General features: G+C 40.4%; 2 protein-coding genes across 2 annotated transcripts in view; one reads left to right on the top strand and one right to left on the bottom strand.

Moving 5' to 3' along the window:
• The window catches only part of LOC311177136 (uricase), a gene marked incomplete at both ends in the record, with an annotated part of 30,508 nt that extends 21,020 nt beyond the window's left edge, over window positions 1–9,488 (bottom strand). The window contains one exon of the mRNA XM_084242922.1: window positions 9,459–9,488. Coding sequence (XP_084099048.1) covers window positions 9,459–9,488 — 30 coding nt within the window. The remainder of the gene's footprint in view (window positions 1–9,458) is intronic.
• A 706-nt stretch (window positions 9,489–10,194) lies between these two features.
• DNASE2B (deoxyribonuclease 2 beta) lies at window positions 10,195–25,522 on the top strand (the record flags this gene model as incomplete). Its single annotated transcript, XM_084242337.1, has 6 exons — window positions 10,195–10,418; window positions 14,352–14,529; window positions 18,187–18,268; window positions 20,568–20,729; window positions 22,346–22,543; window positions 25,182–25,522. 6 exons carry the CDS (start codon window positions 10,195–10,197, stop codon window positions 25,520–25,522), a joined length of 1,185 nt encoding a protein of 394 aa, XP_084098463.1.
• Window positions 25,523–25,797: the final 275 nt, after the last annotated feature.

The following is a 25,797-nucleotide window of genomic DNA, read 5'->3' as shown; positions in this document are numbered from 1 at the left end:
TGCAGTGTCTGAATTCAGTCATTCCAATATGGGAGGGACACCTTTAAAGGGCAACTCTTGGAAAGGCTCCACAAAAGCCTGTGACCCAATCTTTAGGTCTTGATGCATCTTCAGATAAGTGTCAATTAGAAAACCAAAAAAGAAGACTTAAGAAAGCCTAATAAGTGCCTCCCTGGTGGCGCAAGGGGTTAAGACGCAATCTATGAAGCGCTCCGCAGCCACTGCATCATAAGTTTGATCCCCCGCCAGGGAGCTACCCACATGGCGCAGCAGTCCTCTCCTGACTCACCCGCTGCTCCCCTCAGCAGTGTATTCCAGTCAATCTGCCTGTTCTGTTCCCCACTCTGTCTCTGGTGAATCCTCTCACCCCCCACACCTCTCACTTTTACCCTAGTTCTTGTATGCATAAATAAATCTTTTTTTTTTTTTTTGAGGCATGTTTATTTATTTATTTGTTTGTTTGTTTGTTTGTTTATACATGCACTGGGTACAGTCAGAAGCACAGGAGGGTGAGAGAATTCACCAGAGCCAGAGCGGGGAGCAGAGCAGGCAGAAGGACCGAAGTACACTGCTGAGGGGAGCAGCAGGAGGCAGGAGAGGTCTGCGCACCATGTGGGACCCTCCTCCAGTGGTGGGGGAGCAGCCGGGGATCGAACTGGCGCCGCAGAGGCCGCGGGCAGCTTCGCAACCCAGCGCTCAACCGCTGCGCCACCGGGGAGGCCCTGCATAAATAAATCTTAAAAAAAAAAAAAAAAAAGAAAGCCTAATAAGCAATTCCACCCCTAGATATCTACCCAAAGAATGAAAAACACTAATTTGAAGAGATATATGCTCTCCCAAGTTCATTGCAATACTATTTATAGTATTTTTAATAGCCAAGTGATGGAAACAACCTTAGCACCCCAGGAAACAGGAGTAGATTAAGATGAGATATAGATGCACAACAGAATATTACTCAATTGTTAAAAAAAAAAAAAGAGGCAAACTCTTGCCATTTGCAGTAACATAGATGGAACAGGAGGGGATCATGCTATGTGAAATAAGTCAGATAGAGAAAGACAATACAAGATTATTTCATTCATATGTGGAATATGGAGAAATAATACAACAAACAAAACTTAACCAAAATAAACCCTAAAGGTCTGACTATAGAATTGAGGCTACCAGAGGGGTAAAGAAGGAAGGGGCAGAAATAAAATGAGGAAGAGGCCTAGTGGCCTATGGTGGGTGGAGGACTGTGGTGGATGTGATACGGTGACAAACATCTGAGGAATAGGTGTGAACCTATTCCTAAATCATATAAAGTGTTGCAAACCAATATTATTTCAAAAACAATAGGGCTGATAGGGAAAGAGGCATCATTGGGGACCTTGAGTAAAGACTCTAAATTTTGGAGTGGAGAACACTGCTGGCAGCAGCAGGAAAATTATGTGTGTCTTGGGCAACAGGGATTCCACCTGGGGAAGGGAGAAGAATGACTGACTTGGGGCCCTTGGATGGTGCAGGCTAGAACAGGGACCAAAGGTCTCTGAGATCATCCATCATTCCCAGCATACACAACTCCACAAATGTGACTCTTCAGTACACTGCCACCAGATACCCAAGTGACGGTGATTAATCCATGAACAGAAGTGGTCCGTACCTGACACAGAAAAATTAATGGTGGCCACCCTTCACAACCCCACACCTGCTCACCCCTCCCTATTTCAAACTCTGCTTCAGCTAACCTAAGCTCACTAGGTCTGTCCAACCTCGCACGCTTTCTCTACCTGCAGGCTGTTAAATTTGTTATTCCTTCTTTCTTGAAACTCTTTCCTTCCTCTCTACCAGACTGTCACCCTCTTCACCTTCCTAACGTCTAGTCATCCTTCGAGTCACAGATGTCACGTCCACTGGGTAACCTGTCCTAGCCAGTCAAGCCTGGAGTAGTAGGTGCTCAAAATTCTCCATTACGCCTTATCAGAGTCTATATTAAATTGAATTCTAATCTCCTCTTCATGAGTCTTATTCATTCCAAACTGGCAAAGTATGAAAGCAGGAAAAATTTCCATCCTAGCCATCATAGGAACCCCAGTGCACAGTGCCTGGAACATAAATAGGTGCTTGATGAATTTGTCGTCAATGAATGAAGTACCACCACCTCCACTGCTTGAGAGTGGACACGGAAGAGTTAGTTAAAATACCCAAAGATTTTGGTATTAAATCAGCCCAGACCCTATTTCAAAAGGTTCCTCTTCCTGAGAAAATGGGGGAAGATACCTTTTGCCCTGGGGTCACCACACCCTTAGAGATTATAGGCACAGCTACCCAGAGGACAGAGCTACCCAGGAAGGGCAGGATTGAGTGTAGACAGACTCAGTGCCACATGGCATGTTCATGAGGCTAAGACAGAGAACCCCAGCACAGCCACCCCAGAGTTCATGCACAGCACACAGGGGAAAGGTTAGCGCTCCTTAGCCAATTCCTGCCCAGGCGGTGACACTCTAACACAACTTGAGTTACCAAGTTTACATAGCAATGAGCAGGAATTAAAAGGACTAACCACTAGAGACTAGAGCAGGATAGAGCAAGAACAGTGTGAGGTGCCCAAGAGTCTCTCAGCAGGACCTGATGGAATAATGGTCCAGACCACAACTGCAACTGTTCCTCAATAAGGCCTCCCCAGTCCCATAATTCTTCAGAAAAATCAGAAGCAGATGCCAGATTCTTAGTGTGTCTAATGCTGAGTGTGGTGCGGGGGTCATGTCCAAGGTAACAGAACAGTGAAATGTGAAGTTTGCTCTCTTCTGGAGGGTGGGCAGGTGCTGAGAGGGTGGGCTGTGGGCTCTGGAGGCAAGCAGCCAAATGTGAATCTTTGTTCTGACACCTATTCTATGAATGGAGGCAAATTTCTCCATCTATAAAATAAGGATAATACCATTGTCCACCCCTCAGGATTGTGGTGAGGATTACATGAGAAAAAACATTAAGTGCCTTTAAACTTTAAAAAAAGTGCCGGGGGCCTTCCTGCTGGCCTAGAGGTTAAGTCACTGTACTAGCATTGCTAAGCCTGAGTTCAATCTCCTGTCTTGTCCACTGCTCCCGTTGGCAGTGTATTTCAGTAAATTCACCTGCTCTTCTCCCCGCTGTGTCTCTGGTGAATCCTCTGAGCCCCATACCTCCAGTCTACACCCCAGTTCTTCTACACACTCAAAAAGAAGTTGCTGGCAAATAGTATGTGTTCAATAAATGTTATAATTATCTTTGATAGATATTTTACATCACAGTTACTTCCAGGTACCATTAAGAATAAATACCCAGGCTACACACCAATGCAGAACTGGGAAGGCTAAAATCAAAGACTGACACAGAGACACAGCCATCTCCTGCATTCATCTGTGCTTGACCTTCCTCAGACTTGAGTGGCTTGAGGAAACAAAGTCACAAATTTCCTTGAGTCATCAATTCACAAGTTCATCAACTTCCTCAAGTGAGTAACACACTGGACAAAATATCAATAAGAATAAATCTTGACCTGGCTCTACACAAAGAAAAATCCCCTTTTTCTCAACGGTGAACTTGATACAGTATCTGGACTTGTTGATTTTCAATGATGCACACCTAAAACTTACATAATATTTAATACAGTTACTTCAATTAAAAAAAAAGTCAATTCTCCATTCTTAGACGTATCTTGACATATAAAGGGGTGAAGAAGATTATTTGCTTACAAGTAATGTTGGCGAGGACTCAGAGATTTTAAATGAATCTTTGGAATTTTTGTATCTACAATGACATAGTGAGTGTTTTCTTATTTCCAGGCCATATTAAAAGTGACGTAGGTTTTCACTATAAGTCTATGGGTACTTAGCCTGAAGTCTGTTAACTTCTAGAAGGCCCAGGAGGTGGACTTAAGGAGGAAAAATTACTAAGAAAAATAAGGAAAAAAATTGATAAGCTTAAATATTTAAATTACTACCGTTTTCTCTTAAGTCTTAGAAAAACTTTTTAAATTAATTACTTATTTTATTATATATATATATTTTAGATCGTTCTTGTACATGTATGCTTTCTCCTCTCAGGTGTTGTCCCCATGGAATTCCCACCACCATTTCCCCCATTCCCATTGTTAGGGGGAAAAGGATGTCCCAAAGCAAATTCCATACAGGCTTTGTGGACTCCACCCCCACCCCAGGTCAAAGCCAAAGACACTGGGAACTCCAAATCCCATCACCACCAAAGGGAAGGTGGCTGGGACCGAAGGGTGGGGTTAAGCAGCCAGGTGGATACAAAAGGCAGACACGTGGGCTTTGGGGATCCCCCATTTTTGGCTCTCGGCCAGCTCTGAGAGTGACTTTGGGTTTCCAGGTCGTCGGATCGGGTAGGACGCATTAAAGACTTTATTTCCCTAGTTTCTCCCTGAGTTGTACATTTTCCTTATTTCTTTTTCTCTTGTAAATAAACCTTTTATTAACCCTTTTGCGTGTGTCTGTAGTAGTGTATTCATAAGTCCCTTTAAAGCGCGCGGGTGAGGACCCACAGCCAGGAACCCGTTTAATATGGGGGTTGCTCTATAACACCATCACCATAGTCCCTTGTGCTCTTCCCAACCCTGTTTTGATCCTTCACTCTCCTCCTTCCTACAGAATGTCTCTGATTTATAGTTGCCTGTTGATTTTGTTTTTTTAATTTTTTATGATTCCCCCTGCCCCAATCCCTTATTTGTTTCCTCTACATTCCTCCTCCAAGTGAAACCATCTCATATGTTTCTTTTTCTTTCTGACTTAAAAACTACTATAAGTATGTAGGGCCCATTACACCTGTATAATACCAATTCCATTTCAGTGTGCTGCATTAGATGAAAGGCCTGGGTTAGGGGATTGTCTTTCTCTCTATATGTGTCTTTGGAATGGACCAAAGCAGTTCTTCTATTTCTCTGCTTAGTTTTTTCCTTTGCCTGACTAATTTCTTGGGCATTTGTTAGCAAAAAGACTTCAGAGAAAAATGGTAATACGAGAAAAAGAAGCACTCATATGAACAATCTTAATATCACTTTGATGGATCTTAACAATACATAATGATAGAACAATAATGATGAATAATAACCTTAGAGGCAGCTGGTATTATTTTTTTTGGCTGCCTAGGATCTACTAAATGTCAGATGGAAAAATGTTGATATCTAGTAGAAAATGTCATGTTGCTTTAGGCTGTAGTTTATTTTTGCTACCAAGGGGGGTTATGCCCTGAGGTGTTCAAAGTGTGACTCTAAAGGGATTTGTCAAGTAGGTGTTTCAAGAACAGTATAACAATTCATATGCATAATTATGGTAGAAAGAAAGGGTGACCTGTTACCTAGTGAGGACTCCATTTACAGGTTCTCAGTTACTTTCAAACCTCAGCCTATTGCCAAAGGGAAATACTAATTTTCTTGCCAGTTTCTTTACAAAAGGGAACCAAATAAGGCCCTCAAGTGCTTCTAGGTTTGTGACCAAGAAGCCCATAAAGAATTGATGAAGGCCTCCAAAAATGTGGTTTGAAGATAATTTTATGGAAAAAAACATACATTGAAAGATGTCTCTTGTGGTGTAAATCTTGAAAATAAAAATTTATAGTAGCAACCATTTAGTGAGGTTATGATGTTTCCAGAAATTTGCATATCTTATCTCCTCTAATCCTTTACAAGAACCCTATGAAGTAGGTATTATTATTGAAGTTTGACAAAGGGAGACAGTGGGATTAGGTAACCTGTCAAGGTCACACAGTTAAGTGGTTACAGAGTCCGGAAGAGAATCCAAACCATATGCCCCCTAATGAGATGCTCTTTCCCACTACATCAGGGTCCTTATTCCCCAAGGATGGCCAGCTCCTCCTGCCACTCTTTGATGATAGAGAAGATTCATCCTGATCCCAACAGGAGGGGAATGGTCATGCTATTATAGAAATTTATTTCTATACCATTTCTAAATTCACCACCCATTGGAACCTACATTACCTTTTCTATTTCTCACAACTCCCCCTAAAATTTGGCAAAACAAAATCCAATTTTAAAATAAGCTACCGCAGAGATGTTAAGTGAGTTGCCCAAATTCACAAGGCTGACTGACAGGGTTTTCTGAGATTGTAGAGTTCTTAAGTATACAATCCTGTAGACAGAACTTACCACACACCAAGAGATGCCCCCTTGTCCAAACCATCACTTTTTATAGCATGTCAATCATTTATAGTTTTCTAATTCTTATTGGTGTCGCGTTTATAGCCAGCATGATTACACTACAAAGAAGGGGGAGAATCAAGGGTGATTGCCCTTTAGGCAGGATGAAAGCTCCATTTCATGCCTTCAACAACAGGAAACTACATTTAAATTGAACATTGACCTTTATCTGGATAAAGACCATTGAAAACATTAGTGATATGGGCTTATTTGTGGTCATCAGAACCATATCATCAAAAGATTGTTTTTAGTACATCTGCAAGGACAAGGAAATATCTGTGTCATGGAAGAAAAGCAAACAAGGATGGAAGGAACTATCATTTAAGCAGCACCAGATAAATGCCTGAGCTTATATATACAGAACATCAGAACGCACTCTTTGAAGGTAGAGATCAGGAACTCCACCTTCAGAAGAGAAGTTGGTGAGCACACTCACTTGTTTCATCCCTTTCATCAAAATACTCCAAGTCCCCTCTCCTTCCTCCCATAGCAAGTACATCAACCTTTTCCTTCTCTGTTACATTGTACATTTCACTCAGTACTCCATTCATCAACAGTCTTATAAAAGTTCGAACTTAAACAGAGACATTTTATGGAATATAAACCATAACTCAAAAAACTATTGAAAACAAATGAAGCTAGCGGGCTGACTCCTGGGAGTTCTCACAGGATGACTGAATTTTCATGAATACAGCACAGATTTTGAGACTTTATTTCTATCTCAAAATGTTCTCACAGATAACTCAAAGCCTCCAATCCAAAATATTGACCGTAGCAAGGTACAGTGAGAGAGAGTTTTTGAAACAATCTATAGAAAAGTGTGATTGCAGCAACTTCAAATATTGGGATTATCATGTACAAAAATCTGAAAATTAACATTTTTACAGAAATAAAAGACAAAATTGAGCACATCTTCTCAACATAGAGTATATCTTCTCTTGAGCAAGAAACAAGAAGTCAAGTAAATTTGAAAAAGAATACAACAGAACTAGAAATGCAGTAACAAGTGCTTGCAAAACAAATTAAACACAGAAAGAATTAATTATTTGGAAGAGACAGATTAAGTAATAGATTAATGTTGCCAGTGAGAGAATTAGAGAACTGAAAGATAAATTTATGTAAAGAGTCAGGGATTAATGCCATATAGAATATAGAATATGTGAAAGAGATATAAAATTTAAAAGGAGGATATGATAGAGAAAATGTGGAGAAGGCACAATTTAAAGAAATCAAGACTGAGATTTTCCAATGTGGTAAACACACACACACACACACACACACACACACGGAATATTATTCAATCATGAAAAAGAAGGAAACCCTACCATTTGTGACAACATGGATGGACCTTGAGTACATTGTGCAAAGTGAAGTCAAATAGAGAAAGATAAAATATTGTGTTATCACTTGTATATGTAGCATCTAAACCAACAAAACAAAGACTGAGTTCATAGATACATAGAATAGAGGCAAGAAATAAAGAGGTGGGTAAAGAGAGTCAAAATTTACAAACTTCCAGTTACAAAATAAAATAAATCATGAGAATGTCATGTAAAGCCTGGTGAATATAGTTAATAATACTCTCTGGCTTATTTGAAGTTGTTAAGAAAGCAGTCTCAAAACTAATCATCATAAGAAAAAATACCTTTGTGACTATGTAGAGGGTATGGATGTTAACTAACTGTGGTAATGATTTTGAAACACAACTATCAAATCATGTTGTATACCTCAAATTAATCTAATGTTATATGTCAATTATATCTCAATTTTTAAAATTATATTATGCTAATTAAATAAGAGGGAAGCACTAAAGCAAAAAAGAATAAAGATTGAAACTTTTAAATGAATAAATGTAAACTTTCAATCATAAAATAAGAAAACCCATTACCAAGTGAAGAACTTCTCCTTGTTCACTATACTTGGCCAAGTTACAATGAAGGAATTTTCTACTATTTTTGGAGTTAATTATGTTGAGAAGGAGACATGATATTTTCATAATATTGTATTGAAGCTTCAGAAGTGGGTGAAAACACTTTGTCCAGTTTGCTTTGTCTTCATCTAATAAGTTCACTGTTTCTTTCCACAGTATTTTGTTGTTTTTAGAAAAATAGGGACACACTGGAATCTAGGCTGGACGGTAATGTTGAAATCCCTGGAGTCCCTCAAAATTCTGGTATAATGTTCAACACCTAGTGATTTCGTAAGAGACTTTATTAACTCACAATCAGCACCACCAGCAGCAACAGTGGAGATAAGAACACTATTGAATGCAGCATCTGAAAGCAAACAGCCTAACAGTGTTTTTGCAAACCTTAAAATAAAATTGATTTAGTAAAATTAGATTTAGGGACCATCCTAATACAGAAGATGTCTGCTAGTCCAACCACAGAAAGGGATCAATTGTAGTTAAAATATTCTTAGCTAACATTTTGTGGATCATTTGCTATTTTACCTGGCACTGTGTAAGCATATAACGAGGAGAAAACAGGAATTATTTTATATCCTATTCAACAAAAGATCTTTAGCTTACATAACTGAAAGGCATCAGTGAATCCAAAGCCTGGTGTATGCAGCTATTTCCATTTACTACCAAAAGGTATTATAAAATAAATAAAAATATTTTATTTCATGTTAACTTAGGAAAGTGAACATGCCATGGAACCTTTAAAATATTGATGAAAAGGTTGCAGTTGAAATCCTTTTTCCAAATGCAGTGAAAACATATATAAAACAGTACGCTACCCACAGAATGTCAGAAAAAATATTCCTTGATTTATCGATTTGATGGACTGTGAATCTACCATATACAACACAGTCTTGGCCTCAGGTCAATTAGTCCCAATATTTAGGGTGCACGAGCATCACCAAGAAAAGCTTGTAAAAGATGGAGATTCATGAACCCAACTGGAAGGTTTGCATGAGGCTAAGAATTCCGTCACTTTTATGGACACCACAGGAAAATGTTTCTTTGTTTCTTAAGAGAAACAAAGTTCCAAGCCCCACTTTTCCTATAAACCTTGAGAATCCTGAATAGTTCCAGCCCAGCCAAAGAAGTGATCCCTTTTGCAAATTGCCCCCTATTTTGTCTAGATCCCAAAGAGACTCTGATCTGGATCCCTGATGAGAAAACAGATCAGTCATAATGTTTACCAGACATCAGATAAACTGCTATTAACTATGTCAGCATTCAAAAGCATCACACACATATAGACATTCTTTTCATATGCTTATTGACCCCTCCCCACCTTCCAAAAGAGAATGATCTCACCTTTTTATAATCATTATAGTAATAGGCCATTTTCTCTTAACGTCAATGTCAGATTCAGTTTTAAGAATGAGAAAGAATAGTTTGGGCTAAACAGATGATTGTAACATTTTTTATTTCACCGGAAGAGCATGTGATCAATATGTTTACCTGATTACATTACAGCCAATTGGACACCAAGGTCTCTTTAAAAAGTAAAGCACCACCACCTTGAGTGGCTAAAACCAGGAGGTGGAGAGGGTATGTAAACATCTTTCGTAAGATACAACTGAATTTGCTCTTTGACCTTTTTGAAGTACCCTTCAGGAACTATTTCCTTAGTATTGAGAGTATTACAAGTGATAGATTCTAATTATTACTAATGGATAGGGTTTTAATTATTACTAACAGACAAGGGTCATTTCTGTTTAATGTGTGACCCACAAGTATTTGTCATCCTCAGAGAGAGACAATCATGAGGGTGAAAAACTACAAAGTATATTTAATTGCACCTCTACTTATTAACACGAGTTCCTCTGTCCACTGAACTTCCTACTATATGACGTTCATGCCAAAGAGTGAAGTCTCTCTCTATATATATCCTTTTTTTCTCCCCAGAACTTTTAGATGACTCTGCAAACCAGAAAACAATTCAGCACAAAGGCAGCTGGAGTCACGTTGGCATGTTGTGACAGAATCACACAATTGCATGGGACTCATCGCATTCTGAAAATGCCCAGATAGTGAACAGAAGAGGTAAATGGAATCAGAAATCAGAGCCGACACGGCCCAAGAGAGACCTGAAACTCGGATTCCTTCACCTATGGGGAAGTTCTCTGCTGTGGCAGGGGAGAGAGGCTACCGACAAAAAGCGCCCTCATGGCTTCTGAGAAACACCCTTGCTTTGCTCTTCCTTGGCTTCTTTGGGGTCCTGGAGACCACAACAATATCATGCAGAAATGAAGACGGTGAAGCTGTGGATTGGTAGGTAAATGAAATGAAAGGGTAGGTGCATGCAAATAGAAAGTCACTGTGAAGTTCCTAAGAAGGATCCCCCACTGCCTCTCCCCTTTATTTTTTTTAAAGATTTATTTATGCATGCAAGAGCTGGGGTACAGGCCCAGAGGTGCTGGGGATGGTGTGTGTGTGTGAGAGAGGACAGAGACAGAGTGGGAAACAAAACAGGCAGATTGACTGTAATACACTGTTGAGGGGAGCAGTGGGTAAGACAGGAGAGGTCTGCTGTGCCATGTGGGTTTCTCCCTGGCTGGCCGGGAATCGAACTCGTGCTGCAGAGGCTGTGGATTGCTTCATAGTATGGTGCTTAACCCCTTGCGCCCCCAGGGGGACCCTTTCTCTCCCCTTTAAAGAGAAAGAAGTTAGTGCATGAATGGACCGAATATCCAGATGGGGGTAAACTTCTGAGGGAGGTGGTTTCCCTCTGAGAAGGAGCTGAGCATTATCCCCCCATCCCTGGGCCTGATGCACTGCTTTTTGGTGAGGGTGTAGGGGAGGGTCAGGGCCACAACGTGGGGTAGAGCTGGCAACTTCTCTCACTTGGCAGTTTCCTTTCATTGTGTTGAGGCTTTTCTAACGAATGCTTCCGATATTCCTATGGATATTGACAAGGGGCAGAAGGAATATTTCTTTTCATTTGACACTGGAGCTTGCACTTTCTTAAGAAAACAAGAAAGCGTTTGATGGTACACACCGCTGTTTCATTAATCCATATATTAGGCAACACAGGCAGCTGTTGGAGTGTGTGGTAGGTAACCAACATCTAAGCAGTGTCAGTCTAAATACCGGGCTGCGTAATAGTCTTGGATGCTCCTAAAGCTTTGATCATTTTCTCACGCTTTAATTAGGGTGTTTGGGTTTGCCATTAGAGTTGACATAAGCTCAGTGTAAACGTCAGTCTGGCGGCCACAGATGCTCTCAATCAGTCATTTAGCAAACAGCTACTGACCACAGGCCCTGTGCAGAGTTTTGAAAATACAATATGAACAAATGATAGTTCTTGCCACGAAGCTCGCAGGGAGGTATTAAAAGCATAGAGGGGGTATTGGAGAGCATAGAACCCAAACGGTTTCTCTGAGGAAGTAGCTTTGAATTAAGTTTTAAGAACAATTATAAGCATTAGATAAAGAAGGAAGATGAAAGGGCCTCTCAGGCCAGTGAAGGAGCAATGAGGAGGTCCAGAGGCAGAAAGCCATGGGGGGAGTTTGGAAGCAGTTCAGTATTGCTGGTGTTTCAGGAAAATGTGAGGAAGTAGCAGGTTGGTGAGCAGAGACGTAGAGACATAGGGCACATAAGCCTTAGTGCGCTGAGCTGATTTAACCCTCTGGCAGCCCTGTGGAGGGATGAGCCTAGAGTCCTGAGACTAAGAGGCTTGCAGCATCACGGATAAGGAGAGGTGTGGGCCTGAGTTAAAGCAGCGGTAGTAGAAGCAGAAAGGAAGGAACCCTCCGAGCAGCCTTGACAATGCATGGGCTGAGGACCTAGGAGAGAGGAAGAAATCAGAGGCGTTTGGGTTGTTGGTTTTCTGACTGTGTAGGTGTGTGCCCTATATAGCAGGGAACAAGTAGATTTGGAGCAAAATATTATCAACTTGGGTTCAAAAATAGGAAGGTGAAGGTCTCTGGAACATCTTTGCATTTGGGGTTCCCTCACCTTAGCTCAGCAGTCTGGGCTAGAAGTGGATATTCAGCACATAATTGGAGATGATCATACAGGAAAAATGTTTAAAAACTCTACTTTCTGCCACAGCATACTGAGAGTTCACATACCCTTGGAAGGCTGCCAGATTGCAGTTGATACACATTATTTATTTTTTTTTTTGCACAACCAAATGGACATCTGACTTAGCAATGTCAATCAGAAGGATGAGTTGAGCAGATAGGAAGACACAGTCTCAAGCTGCTGCAGCTGAGTAACAGTGAGAGTCAAAGGGCAAAGACCATCATCAGCACCGAAGAATAATTTCCCATTTCCTGCCACATGTGAGAAACTTGCCCTCCCTGAAAGCTTGGAGGGGGCAGGAAAGAGTGCAGGTATGTAGAAGTATCAGACAGAAAAGAACCAGGTGAAGAGTGTGCTTTTACGGGGACGCCACCGTGTATTAATAGTAAATGTGTGTTATTTGGTTCACTGTGAGAGTTCAAGTGTTAATGGTGGGTATTTGGAGAGGCCCACATTACTGGAGAGTATTTGGCTGGACCAGTTTTGCCTTCTAGGGTTTTGATAATGTTTGGAGACATGTGGATGATCATGACTTGGGAACACAGCAGATCCTTGAATAACATCGTTCTGTTATAATGTTGATGAGAAAAAAAAAATCATTTCCAGCCAGAGCCTTGGTCTGTGTAGAGTCCGCCTGTTCTTCTATGTCTGTGTGGGATTTTTCCTGGGACTCTGGTTTCCTCCCAGATCCCAAGGATATGCACGTTAGGTTCATTGGCATGTGAGAAGTGACCCAGGCTGGGTGCGTGTGGGTGGGATCGCACCCAGCAGTAGAAGGGTATCCTGTCCATGGTGGGGTCTGCATGTGCCCTGAGCTGTCCAGACAGGCTCTAATCAACCTGAGACCCCGATCTGGAACTGGAGAATGAACGAATGAATGAATACAAATTGTTTAATCATATTAGTGCTATTTAATTAAAAGTGTTTTGGGTCTTTATTACAAAGTTTGGTCATATTTTTGTGGCCAACACTATGCCATAAAAGTTTTTTTATTTTATTTTTTATATTTAATTTTATTTTACATTTTGTTCATTTTTGTATAATGTTTGATTTCTCCCCTCAGGTATAATCCCCATAAAATTCCCACCCCAAATCACCTGTGAACATTCACCATAGTCTCTTGTGCTCTTCCCTCCTTTTTTTTGACCCCTCTTCCTGCCCCTCCCTTGTGATATGTCTCAGTTCTATATTTGCCTGCAAGTTTTTTTTTTCCTGGCCCCTGGTTCAGTTTCCCTATATTGCTCCTATAAGTGAAACCATCCAATATTTTTCTTTTTCCCTCTGAGTTATTTCACCGAGCATAATCCCTACCAGCTCCATCTATGTTGCTGCGAATGTATGGCATAAAAGTTTAAATCTTGTTTATATCAATTAGCCTATGGTAAAATTAGTTTTGTTATATATCATTTTTAAAAGACACAGTTTTCAAGAACCTTATTAATGATGACATTAAGAACTTACTATGCTGCTGGTATCTAATAAGTAGAGGCCAGGGATCCTGCTATGCACAGAATAGTCTCCCACGACAAATAATGACGCGCTCCAAAATGTGAATAGAGCACATTGAGAACCCCTGGGTTGCACAGATGATACAAAAACACCCAAATGCTACATGGGCCCAACTGCCTGTCTTCTCAGTGAGATGCCCAAAAGAAATAAACAAACAGGAGTCTGCGGTGAAAGAAAGCAAAGTGCCTATTTAATTAGCAGCTCTTGGCCTTCATCATCAACGTAGAACATTTTGATAAACTGAGCTGGAGATTGTGGCTTAGGACAGAGGCTCAAGGGAGCCTCCACTTACCCAGGAGCCCAAATCCAGATCTCAGACCTAGCCAGCCAGCTGCAAAGAAATGAGCCAAGTACATTTCCTGGGTCTTGGCCTTCTCCCCACTGCAGCCACATGGGCAGTGGGAACACAGAGAAACCACTTTCAGTGTACCTAGACTCCCTCTGCAGGCACCCCACCCCAGCCAGAGAATGTCTTGGCACATGTCCAGCGAGATTTACATTTCCTTCTCTGGGAGGAGCAAAGGTAAGAATGGGAAGATAGAGAGTTTCAGCTAATCCCCTTCCTTAGGCCTTCTGTGAAATGTAAGTGAATAGTAAAAGTGCTTAACACAGTGGCTGTCTCTAGGGAAGCAGTAAATTTTAGTAATTCATAATGATTTCCTTTTTTAGGTTTGCCTTTTATAAGTTACCTAAAGGGCAAGACAAGAAAAGTAAAGAAACTGGGTTAGAGTACCTTTATCTAGATTCTACAACCAGAAGTTGGAGGAAGAGTAAGCAACTAATCAATACTTCCAGCAGTGTTTTGGGAAGGACATTACAACAGCTGCATGAAGCACATGCCTCCAAGGTATGTTATATTTAATCATTCATTTAATCACGTAATATGCAAGAAACTGAATCAAAAACTTGCAAAAGGATTTTACATGTTCACTCACCCAACCTCCAGTTCTAGCAACTTGAAATAAACTAGCTCCGTATTAACCCATAACAACAGTCTGAATAAATGTGAGCAAAACCATAAGGAAAATGTCATCAGATTCTGGAACAATGTCTAATTGTTGGTACTTGTGGCAGAGTGTCCAATGGTATCTCTGAGCAAGTACGAACTAATTATATCTTGAAGTCTTCCAGCTGCCAAATTCTGCCATCATTTTGTACTTGCTTTCATATACCTCTAATGGAAATGGGGAGAAGACCCCTCTCCTGTTACAGGCAATATAGGTCTAGAATTGTTATGCCCGGAGCTGTGTTATTTGTGCCATGGTGATGATGAGTAGTGGTGACCCAAGTAAAAGAATCCCAGCCAGGGCCTCCCAGGTGGCGCAGCTGTTGAGCGCTGGGTTACGAAGCTGCCCATGGCCTCTGCAGCGCCGGTTCGCCAGTTCGATCCTGGCTGCTCCCCGGCCACCGGAGGAGGGTCCCGCATGGCGTGCAGAACTCTCCTGCCGCCCGCTGCTCCCCTCAGCAGTGTACTTCGGTCCTTCTGCCTGCTCTGCTCCTATCTCTGGATCTGGTGAATTCTCTCACCCTCCCGCGCTTCTGACAGTACCCAGTGCATGTATAAACAAAACAAACAAACAAATAAATAAAAACATGCCTCCATTAAATAAATAAATAAATAAATAAATAAATAAATAAATAAATAAATAAGAATCCCAGCCAGTCTTCCTCTCAATAAATCACTTTCAGAATGGTAGGCTGAGCTAAGGGGTATAGTTCAAGGTCCTAGACTGAGAGTAACCTGCTACGTGGACTTCATCAGGCAGTGAGCTAACCAGTCAAAGAGCCACAGGTAAACATGCCTGCTGGTGCAATGTGGGTTATCTTCCAGTGTTTCAAACACTACCTGTTCAGTGACTACTGCTTTCCAACCAAAGAAGACAAGTGAAATTGAACAATAATTAACATCCTCGTGTATGCATTTCCTAACAATAAACTTACAGAACAGTAAATATATAAAAAGGACTCAGCACTTGCATTGTACTGGACCTTTATATATGTCAACTAATCTCATGCCCACAACAATTCTTTATTAAGCTCTAGCTCTGCTGCACATGTTTATCTGAGTATTTACTCAAAATGTGTAGGAAGTTGTCACTGTGTGTGGTAATAGTCACTTTATTCACCAGCCATTAAAGCCAAACTTCAGAGCTGATGTACAAAGTCAAAAGTTATTTGTATGCTGTCTGAGTACATGTGATGGGCCAAGCACTGTTCCAGGTGCTTTTAAAAATTACTTAATCTCAGTAACCACCCTGTTTTGGATAAATAGATTTATTGTGTAAAATCGAAAGTGCCTGCAGCTGCTTCTGCTTTCCAAAGTTGGGGATGGGAGACTAGGAGCAAAAACCCAGCAGTGGGAAAATAAACACTGACATCTTTCCCTTCCGGACCACAGAGAAAGTGGGGGAGGGAAAAGGAAAGAGCAGTATTGTAAAATCTCTGTCCTTTACCTCAGCTGGAGCAGATGGTTTAGTTTGGCAGTATATAATAATGATCTTTATGACTGCAAAATCAGCCCCGGAGCCTAGGAAAGAGGGAGAGGTAAACTGCTCTGCAAAATAAAAGGGGATAGTTGGGAGCTAGGAATAAAAATGTGTACGAAAGTTGATTGGGGGTAGGGCAGTGTGGTGATTTAAAATCAGTCAATGTTTCAGACCTTCCATAAAATCAGCTCACACACAATGACTTGAGTGATGGATTCTGGGAAGAAAATAACAGCAAAGGGGCTGGTTTCCATGTCTGATTGGCATGGAACCAGAAAAAGAAGAGCAACAATAGTGGGTGATATCCAGGTGAGATTGAGTGTTCTTTGGAAGCTGGAACTAGGTGCCAGGAGTGACCGTGAGAACATAATTCCCCCATCTCCTGACCTGGAGTTGAACTTCTAACGCAGAATAAAATGCAAGATCAGAACAAGTGGTTTTAAATCTCAATTGTCAAGGTGACCTAGGTCAATTTATCTGGGTTACATTTGGAGTAATTTCCCTTCTTTGCCTTTGCAAACAAGAACCTTCCTTCTACCTTCATACTAGCACTTCTATTATATTGCAGTTATTTGTCCTTGTCTGTCTATTTTTGCTGCTAGACTCCAGGTAAAGACTTCTCTAGTTCAATATGCAGTAATCAAACTATACCAAACACATGTGTTAAGGGAATTGAGCTGTCAAGGAGCACGCACATAGGTTTACCTATTTTTAAGTCCGTGATCTTTCCCTTTTATCAGAGAGCCTCACTTCATTGAGGTTGCAGCCTATTTAATTCTAGCTAGCTGTTATAACCCTGGTTAGTCATCAATTATAGGAATAAAGCTCCTTACTGAATTTTCCCAGAGTTCTTCCACTATGCACCCCAAAAGCACACAATGGCATCGTTACCACCCTCAAGGTAGGCTCATAGAAAAACTTTCTGAGTTCTCCAGAGGATATGAATGCCAATGGTAGCTGTGGTCCATTATGGAAAATGAGAATAAGAAAACAGCTTATTTTCTTGCATATTGCTAGGCATAGTAGTAAAAGATGCCTTACAAACTATGTTGTACATCTTTTTAAAGTTTTTTTTTATATTAGCTCAAATAACTAAGGTACTGTAAGAGAACTCAGTTATTGACTTCTTTTTCTGAGAAAAAGGGACCCTTTAAAAATAGATGGGTGGAACTTTCCTGCTTTTAATTATGTCGCTGAGATCTAAGTATCGACACTACTGGATTCAATAAAAGTCACTGTATCATGACTCCAAGGAAATGAAATTACACAGAGCAAATATAAGCAAGTTTCCAAAACATGACACAGAGATACTGTAAGAACTTCATTTTCACTCAGAGATTTGAACAACTGTTTGGAGAATTTACTCCTATTTTGCCTCAGCAGAAGAAATCCAAATCACACCTTTGGTTTCACCACTTGTCCTAGGCAGTAAAATATCAAGTTAGAAAGGTGAAGTGACACGGAGAAATAGATTGAAGAAAAATCCTCCCCTATCAGGGAGCTAGGGGGAGCAGAAAATGAGGGATCCTGATTAAACACAGCTCTCTGACCACATTGTGAAGCACATGTAGGCAGAGAAGTCAGTTTGACAGCGGGGTCTGCACTGTGCTTATACTATCAATGGTGGGGGGCGGGGGGAAGTGCAGTCGTATCTGGCTGTTCCTTCATTTCCTGAGCAAATATTTAAGTACTCCTTTATTATACACTGGTCGCTAAGCCAGAAACATGGCTATGAAACAACCAAGAGAGATAGTTTATCCCCCTCACACACACATCATAATGCACAGGGCTCCTGTCACACAAGACAAAACCATGCATGATTGAGATTGGACCTCCTGTCCTAGGGCTTGCGTGCCACAGAATTCATATTGATGGGAAAGCTGACTATTAGGGGAATGGATGGCTTCTCATGTGTGTTAATGAAAGCTCTGTATTGCGGACTGGGTAGCTGGTAGAGATGTTGTGAGCATTTGTGAGCAGATGATTTATGCCCTTATAACCCTAATATGTTCCTGCAGAATAACAATACTGCCTATCTAATATACAATGATGGAGTCCCTAAATCTGTGAATTACAGTACAAAATATGGACACACCAAAGGTATGACAAAGGCTCTTCGTTTCTCTTTCCTATGGAAATTAGCATTTTCTAAAACATGCTATCCTAAATGTTCTTACAGTTCATGCTAAAAAGATAGCTTTTCTCTTTATTTTTAGTTATCAAAATGCATGATTTCTATTACCTCAGATTATAATTATACAATTTGACCTGGCAATCTCCTTTTCACAAATCCCACTTTATTTCTTAACATTGGTTAGTACGTGCTTTATAGTAAAATCCATGTACTGACTACTGGAATATCAGCCAGTGTGTAGTTGTGTGTATCTGTGTGTGTGTGAAAACACACATATTTTAGTCACAATTATTGAGGTATAGTTTATATAAAAATCCACTCTTTATATATATAAATGTATATAAATATTTTTAAATATATTTACATATATAGTTCCATCTGAAATAAATGTTTTTGAAAAAGTATTTTAAAATATTTGTATGGTATAAAATTTTAGTTACATATTTTGTTATATAATGCTATTATATATTATAGTGATTTTTGTTCTGTAACTTTAAGTTTTCTGTTTGTAAACTATGAATGTGTATGTGTTATAGGAAAATTTAAAATGCCAGAAAGCAAAAAAATTTGCAATCCATATTAGATAGGCACATTTAATCCTTTCTACTTTCCTATACTATATATTGTAAAACATTTTTTTAAGACTACTATGACTGGCCATGGCAACAACTTTCTTCAGAAATTTCTAAATTAAAATACTTTCAAGGCCAGGCAAGTGATGCCAGCAGGCAAAATGGGCTGAATTAGCAGCTACCTGGAGAGGTGGAGAACACATGCCTTACTGGAGGGGCAGTTACTACTCAGCTTGCCTCATACAGATGCGATTTTTCAGATGTTGAAAAAGAGCATTTGTGGGAAATCTTGCCAGTTTTTGAAAGTTGGCAGTGAGTTTAAAGCTTTAAAAATGCAAGCCTTGTAATATGTTTCTGCAGGTTAGATTTGACCTGGGATTGCCAGTTTGCAACCTCTGATTAAGAAAATTATTTGTAATGACTGTCAAATGTCATGAGCATTGAAAGCTTTTGATGTAGCTCCGTTGCCTGCTTGGTGGTCCTATTTACATGGAATCTGACATATTTTATAACAGCACATTCTCCAGCTCCTCCACCACCACTCTCTCTCTACCCTGTTAGTTGCTACAAAGGTTTAGGGGAAATAAAGACTGGAAAGAGTGGAACTTGATGTCTAGTGGGGAAGTTCTCTTTGCCAGTCGGTGCCCTTGACATCCTAAGGCATTCACACCAGGAAGCTGAGATTTCAAACAAATAGCACATTCATCTGAGCAGACGAGAGCCCTGAAGGTCATTCATCTCTGTTAGGCAATAGAACTTTGAACATTTTCCCTCCCCCTACAGACATTAATTCTATATCCATTGAGAGAACAATCATGTGCTTACTTAAGGTGTGTTCTTTGAAAGAGAAGTAGCTGGCAGGCATTTGGTTTCTCCTGATCAGTAAGGCAAATATGGATGAGTTTTATGTTTGCAGAGTCAAAAGCAAACTGGAAAGTCTAGTTAACATACCAAAACTCTCCTGATATATTTATAAACATAGGAATAGTCATAAATGTGTATTAGGGTTCTTTTTGCCATGTCAAAGATGATGAAAATCTTTCTGTTTTCTTCCTTTCTGGCTTTCATGTTATTTTATTCTAGAGATTTTTACTGAACACAATCAACCAGGGGGGTTTAGAATGGCTTCCCTTTTTTTCTCTTTGCCTCTTTTTGAGGAACTTGTGGAATTGGGTGACTTTCCTACAAATAAATGAGCGTCTTTTTTTGCAAGTCTTTACTGCAAATATGTGTCTTCATTTGATATTTTCTCTTTCAACTCTGTTTTTCAGCCAGCTTTTGAAAATAGCTTAGCTGCTTAGCACTGAAGACATTATTTGAAGCTTGCCTGGTAACTATGTAGTTTAACAAGGTCAAATTCCAATTTAGCAAATTTGCATCTGCCACACAAATTTTCCATGTAGTTACAACAAGAAATTCCTTTTAACTCTTCACAGGGTAGCTGCCCTGGCTCCCATTCTGTGGTGGCTTGTTATCAGTAATGGGGCACTGTGATGCGTACCCAACTTGGTTTTGAAATCTTTGAAGAGTGAGCATGACCCTTGTGATTACCAGCCTAATAAAACATTAGCCTGAAGTATAAATGGGTTGAATGTTGCAGCTTTGTATTTTTATTTAAAAAAAATACAAGAAGTTTTGTATTTAAAAAAAGCTTTGTTTTTCTAATTTATCTATGTTAACTGTATCTTTGTAGGTTTTCTGCTGTGGAACAGAGTACAGGGGTTCTGGCTGATTCATTCTATTCCAGGGTTTCCTCCAATTCTTGAAGAAGGCTATGATTATCCACCCACAGGGAGACGAAATGGACAAACTGGCATCTGCGTAACTTTCAAGTACAATCAGTATGAAAAAATAGGTAACACTAAAATGTATGAGAGAGAAAGAGACAGAGAGAGCCATGTTGAAAAAGGAATTTGGAAATACATCAATAAATTCTTTATTTCGTTTGTTTTTCTGTTCCTAGATCCTCTGATACCTAGATAAATAATACTGACTGTGCCATAGTGAGACCTTGGGCCACTTAGTAAACCCTGATTTACTGATCCTTCACTGAAATCTTGAATTTAATTAGGGACAGGAGTTTTGAATGTCTACAGGGACCAGGCCGGTAACAAATAAGTGACACAGCTAGACAGACATGTCGTGGGCAGTGGAAAGAGTGACAAGTAGGGTGCTGGCTCTACCATTGCTTCCCTCAAAGTCCTCAACTCCATTATGCTGTGGCTCTGCAGGAATGCAGATTACAGATCTCCATATTGTTTAAGAAAAAACAGAAACCTAGTAGGGTTGTATGTGTGTGAGAGAGAGACAGAGTCAGATGGAGACAGAGAGATCCTGATTTTTAAATATGGTCTTAATCCTATTTATAAAAAAATTTGTGCAGACCACATGTTGCCTGCAGGCCGCAACCTGACACCTCTGAGCCAAGTGATCTTCCTTTAAAATCTTCAACTCAAGGACCTCCCTGGTGGCTCAGGGATTAGGCTCAGCGCTGTCACCTCCACAGCCTGACTTCTATCCGGCCAAGGAGCTGACCCACATGGAGCAGCAGACCTCTCCTGCCTTGCCCGCTGTTCCCCTCAGCAGTGTATTTCAGTAGATCTGCCTGTTCTGCTCCCCACTCTGTCTCTGGTGAATCCTCTCACCCCTCACACCTTTGGCCTACATCCTAGTTTTTGGATGTATAAATAAAAATAAATCTTTAAAAAAAATAAAATCTTCAGCTCAAATGGCCAAAAATCCCCTCGGGTTTGGAAAGTACAGTAGGGAGGAGAGGTAGCAACACTATTTTACCATCACTTTGTACTGAGGAGACTGCTAAATAGAAGTGAAGAATCACTTGCCTCTAGATATAGGATGCTTAGAAAATGTTTTCATCAAACTTTCATCTTATGTCAAGAATTACCAAACCTCCTGCCCAAAAATAAGCTCTAGTCTATAGTCTAAGTAGCTGAGCTCACGTGGTGATTACAAGGATGAATAGCATAGAGATTTGATGGACAAACTGATGAGCTGATCATTTTTTGGAGCTGGATGATTGACACAGATAGTTTTCTACTTTTGTATGTGTGTGTATGGGAGAAAAAAAAATATGACCTCATTCCAAAGTCATTTGGAATGTCAAGTTTTACAACCTTGGACATGTGATGTAAATTCTCCACTAATTCATCTGTAAGGTAAAGAAATTCATAAAAGAAGAACTTACAGAATTATATAGTTGCTATGCAATTAAATTATAACTTATTATAAATTAAACTATATTGTGAGTATAAACTTGCAGAAAAATGCCTGGGAAGCAGAAAGTGCTCAATAGGTGTCAGCTGTTTTAAACAAAGTTATTTGTCGACTATGGACTTAAAAAAAAAAATACTGGCTTTTATTTTGTTTGTTTTGATTAATTACAATATCTGTATCATTTATAAGTATGTCCATTTTTGTCTTAACTCCCAACTTTTTATTCTCTTGATTCAGATTCACAGCTCTTAGTCTGCAACCCAAGTATTTATAGCTGTTCCATCCCAGCCACCTTCCACCAGGAGCTTGTCCACATGCCCCAGCTGTGTGCCAGGTCTCACCCACCAACCTTCCCTGGCCGGAGCCTTGTGACACTTTGGTCAGCCAGGGGACAAAAATTTCTCCATTTTGCAAAGCCTACCTCTTATCGTGACGGTATGCAAAACCATCCCCAAACAATAAGCTATATAACTCTGCTGTTTGACTCACTTTGGATTGCTTAGGGAAAATATTCTTATTATTCAAGGCAAGAATAAAAAAGGGGGGAGAAAAGGGGGAGGAAAAGGAGAAGGAAAGACAGGGATGAAGCTAAACATCTGCCTACTCCACATGAAGAACAGAGGTGCTAATCCAACAAGGACCTCTCACAACCATCCATCCAGGGCCTAGTAAAATCAGTCTTCAGCTTTTGTTGGGCTTTGGGCCACAGATGTCTCCCTTTCTTCCATTCCATTAGTTACTTTAAGCCTTCCTTACTCTCATGTCCTTTGCATCACCCTGCCTCCTCAGAGCCAACTGCACTTTTTTCCTTCATAGATAGAACAGTGATTCCCCAAGGAAAAGCCACTTCGATAGTGCACCACATTCTGGCAACAATCTCACTGTTTCCATTCCTTTTTGCTAGTTTCCTCAGTTCCCAACAGAAGCTGAAGAATGACTTGCCTCTAGATATAGGTTGTGCCCTGAAGCTTATCTCACCCCTCAGGATACTTGGAGTCATCTGCTTTATGGATCTGTTCTCCCTCTTCTACTTACTTTCATCTCCCTCTCCACAAGCTTTGTCTCCTTACTACACATGCCTAAGAGCCCTCCCTCAATCTCAAATCATCTATATCTTTGTTTTTCCCTTCTTCTAAATTTCTTTTAAAATAATCTTCATGGCGTAGCATGCTGCTCCCCTCAGCAGTGTATTTCAATCACTCTGCCTGTTCTGTTTCCCACTCTGTCTCTGGCGAATCCTCTCACCCCCCCTCCAACACCTCTGGTCTGTACCCCAGTTCTTGCATGCATAAATAAATAAATCTTTAAAAAAAAATCTTCAGGGATTCCACTTGCTCTGTGCTCCTCACTGTAGTCTTACCGGTCTGCAGACACTGTCAACTCTCCCCAGTTACTAATGACTGTCTTAGTTGACCTCAACGACTTCCTTCCTTACTTGTTTCCTTCCATCCTTTATAGACTGAAAAAAATGTACTGATTGCCTACTAACTTTCCATGTCCTGTGTTAGGGCACTAGGGATCCCGAAATTAACAGGACAGAAATATTATCTGCAGAATTTGGCACTGTTGAAACACTTTCCATCCTGAAACATTCTCTGTTACTATTTTGTGGGAATGTAGAGAGCTTGGTCTTCCTCCTACCTCTTTTAAGTCTCTTCTGCCAGATCCTCCTCCTCTGCCTACTCCCTGGGTAATTGAATTGCAGTGCTGTCCTCTATTTCTAGTTGGAGGTTGTACAGCCACACCAAATTCAACATGCCAAACATTGGGCCTCCCCTGGTGGCGCAGGCAGTTGAGCGCAGCGCTGTGAAGCTGTCCGCAGCCTCTGCAGCACCAGTTTGATCCCAGCCGGCCAGGGAGGGTCCCACATGGGGCAGCAGACCTCTCCTGTCTCACCCACTGGTCCCCTCAGCAGTGTATTTCGTCAGTCTATCAGTCTGCTGTTCTGTTCCCCGCTGTCTCTGGTGAATCCTCTCACCCTCCTGTGCATCTGGCCTGTACTCTGCTCTTGTATAAAATAAAAAAATAAATCTTTAAAAAAAAAACAAAAAAACAAACATGCCAAACACATCTCATCATAATCCCCCACAAATGTACTCTTTTTTCTGATATTTTGCATAGTCTCCAGAGACTTTACATCCCTCCTTTTTCTCACCTCGCTATTAAATCAACACATTCAATCAGCCCTAGGTCTTTAATAACTCTCACATTTGTCTTATTTTCTCTAAACTTTCGCCATCACCAGTTTTTACCTGCGTTTATCATTAGTTTTTGTAAAAACCTGTTTTCCCTCTCTCTTAACTACAACACCCTTTTAAATCCATCCTTCACAGTGCTTCTTAATTGATATGTATGATTACAAACCAATTTCTATTAATTTCCCACTAAAACTCCTTAAAGAATTCCCCACTGAGGGCTTCCTTGGTGGCACAGGGGGTTAAGCACAGCACTGTGAAGATGTCCAAAAGACTCTGCAGCACGAGTTCGATCCCCGGCCAGCCAGGGAGATACCCATATGGCACAGCAGACCTCTCCTGTCTTGCCCACTGCTCTCCTCAGCAGTGTGTTTCAGTCAGTCTGCATGTTCTGCTCCCCACTCTGTCTCTGGTGAATCCTCTAACCTCTCCCCACACACGCACCGCTGAGCTGTACCCCAGTTCTTGTATACACAAATAAATAAAATCTTTTAAAAAAAAGAAATCCCCTTTGATTTTAGGAAAATCCAAACATTTAGCATGGTCTACAAAGATCCCCAAGAGGTAGCCCCTGATGACATCTGTAAACTTAATTCTCTCCAAAGTTCTTTTCAGGTCTTTTGCTCTTATTGTCTGTGTGGAACAGAAGATATTTCAGACACTAATATCATCATAGTAATGATGATAATAACTTTTATTTGCATATCACCTTAGTGTTTACAAAATGTTCTCCCATTCACTATCTCAATTATGTTCTTATTAATGTGTGCATGACATTCACATATCAGCAGTTAATGATTTCCATTCCAGAGGATATTTTCAGAGACTTATCTAAGTATAAATACTAAACTTACTATATTTCTTCTTATAAACTCTAGACATCTTTGCAGCCTGGATGGCTCAGTGGTTGAAGACACACTTGTTAACAGAAACCTGGCAGCGGAAGAGACAAGAGCTTCCTTCAAACTGCTCCCTTCCTTACCATGTCTACAATGTCAAAGCAATTAAGGTATCAGGACAATCTTATTTCAGGTCTTCTCAGGATCATGCCAAATGGTGTGTTTCCGAAAAGGGCGCCAAAAATCGCTGGACATGTATTGGAGACCTAAATCGGAGTCCATACCAAGGCTTCAGAAGTGGAGGGTTCATCTGTACCCAGAATCAGCATATTTACCAAGCATTTCAAGGATTAGTTTTGTATTATGAGAACTGTGACTAAAGTCATTGAAAGGACATACACACTGTCCTTTTGAACACCGATAATGGTCTTCTTCCATTAGATCTGTTCTCTATATATTAAAAAAATGTGACTGCCTATAGTCCACATATCAGATAAAGCACTTTTCTCCCATGTTTACTATTTCATCTTTCAACTTTTGCAATTTGTCTACTTTGCATTTATAGGTCATGTACACTGACTATTACATATAACTAAAATGAGAATCGAAGGAATAAAAGGACAAATATTTGTTCCAAATTAGTCAACTCTCTGTT

Source organism: Talpa europaea (genome assembly GCF_964194135.1).
Source record: "Talpa europaea genome assembly, chromosome: 9".
NCBI lineage: Eukaryota > Metazoa > Chordata > Mammalia > Eulipotyphla > Talpidae > Talpa > Talpa europaea.
Note: the sequence above shows the minus strand (reverse complement) of the source record. Positions and strands in the feature narration are given on the sequence as shown.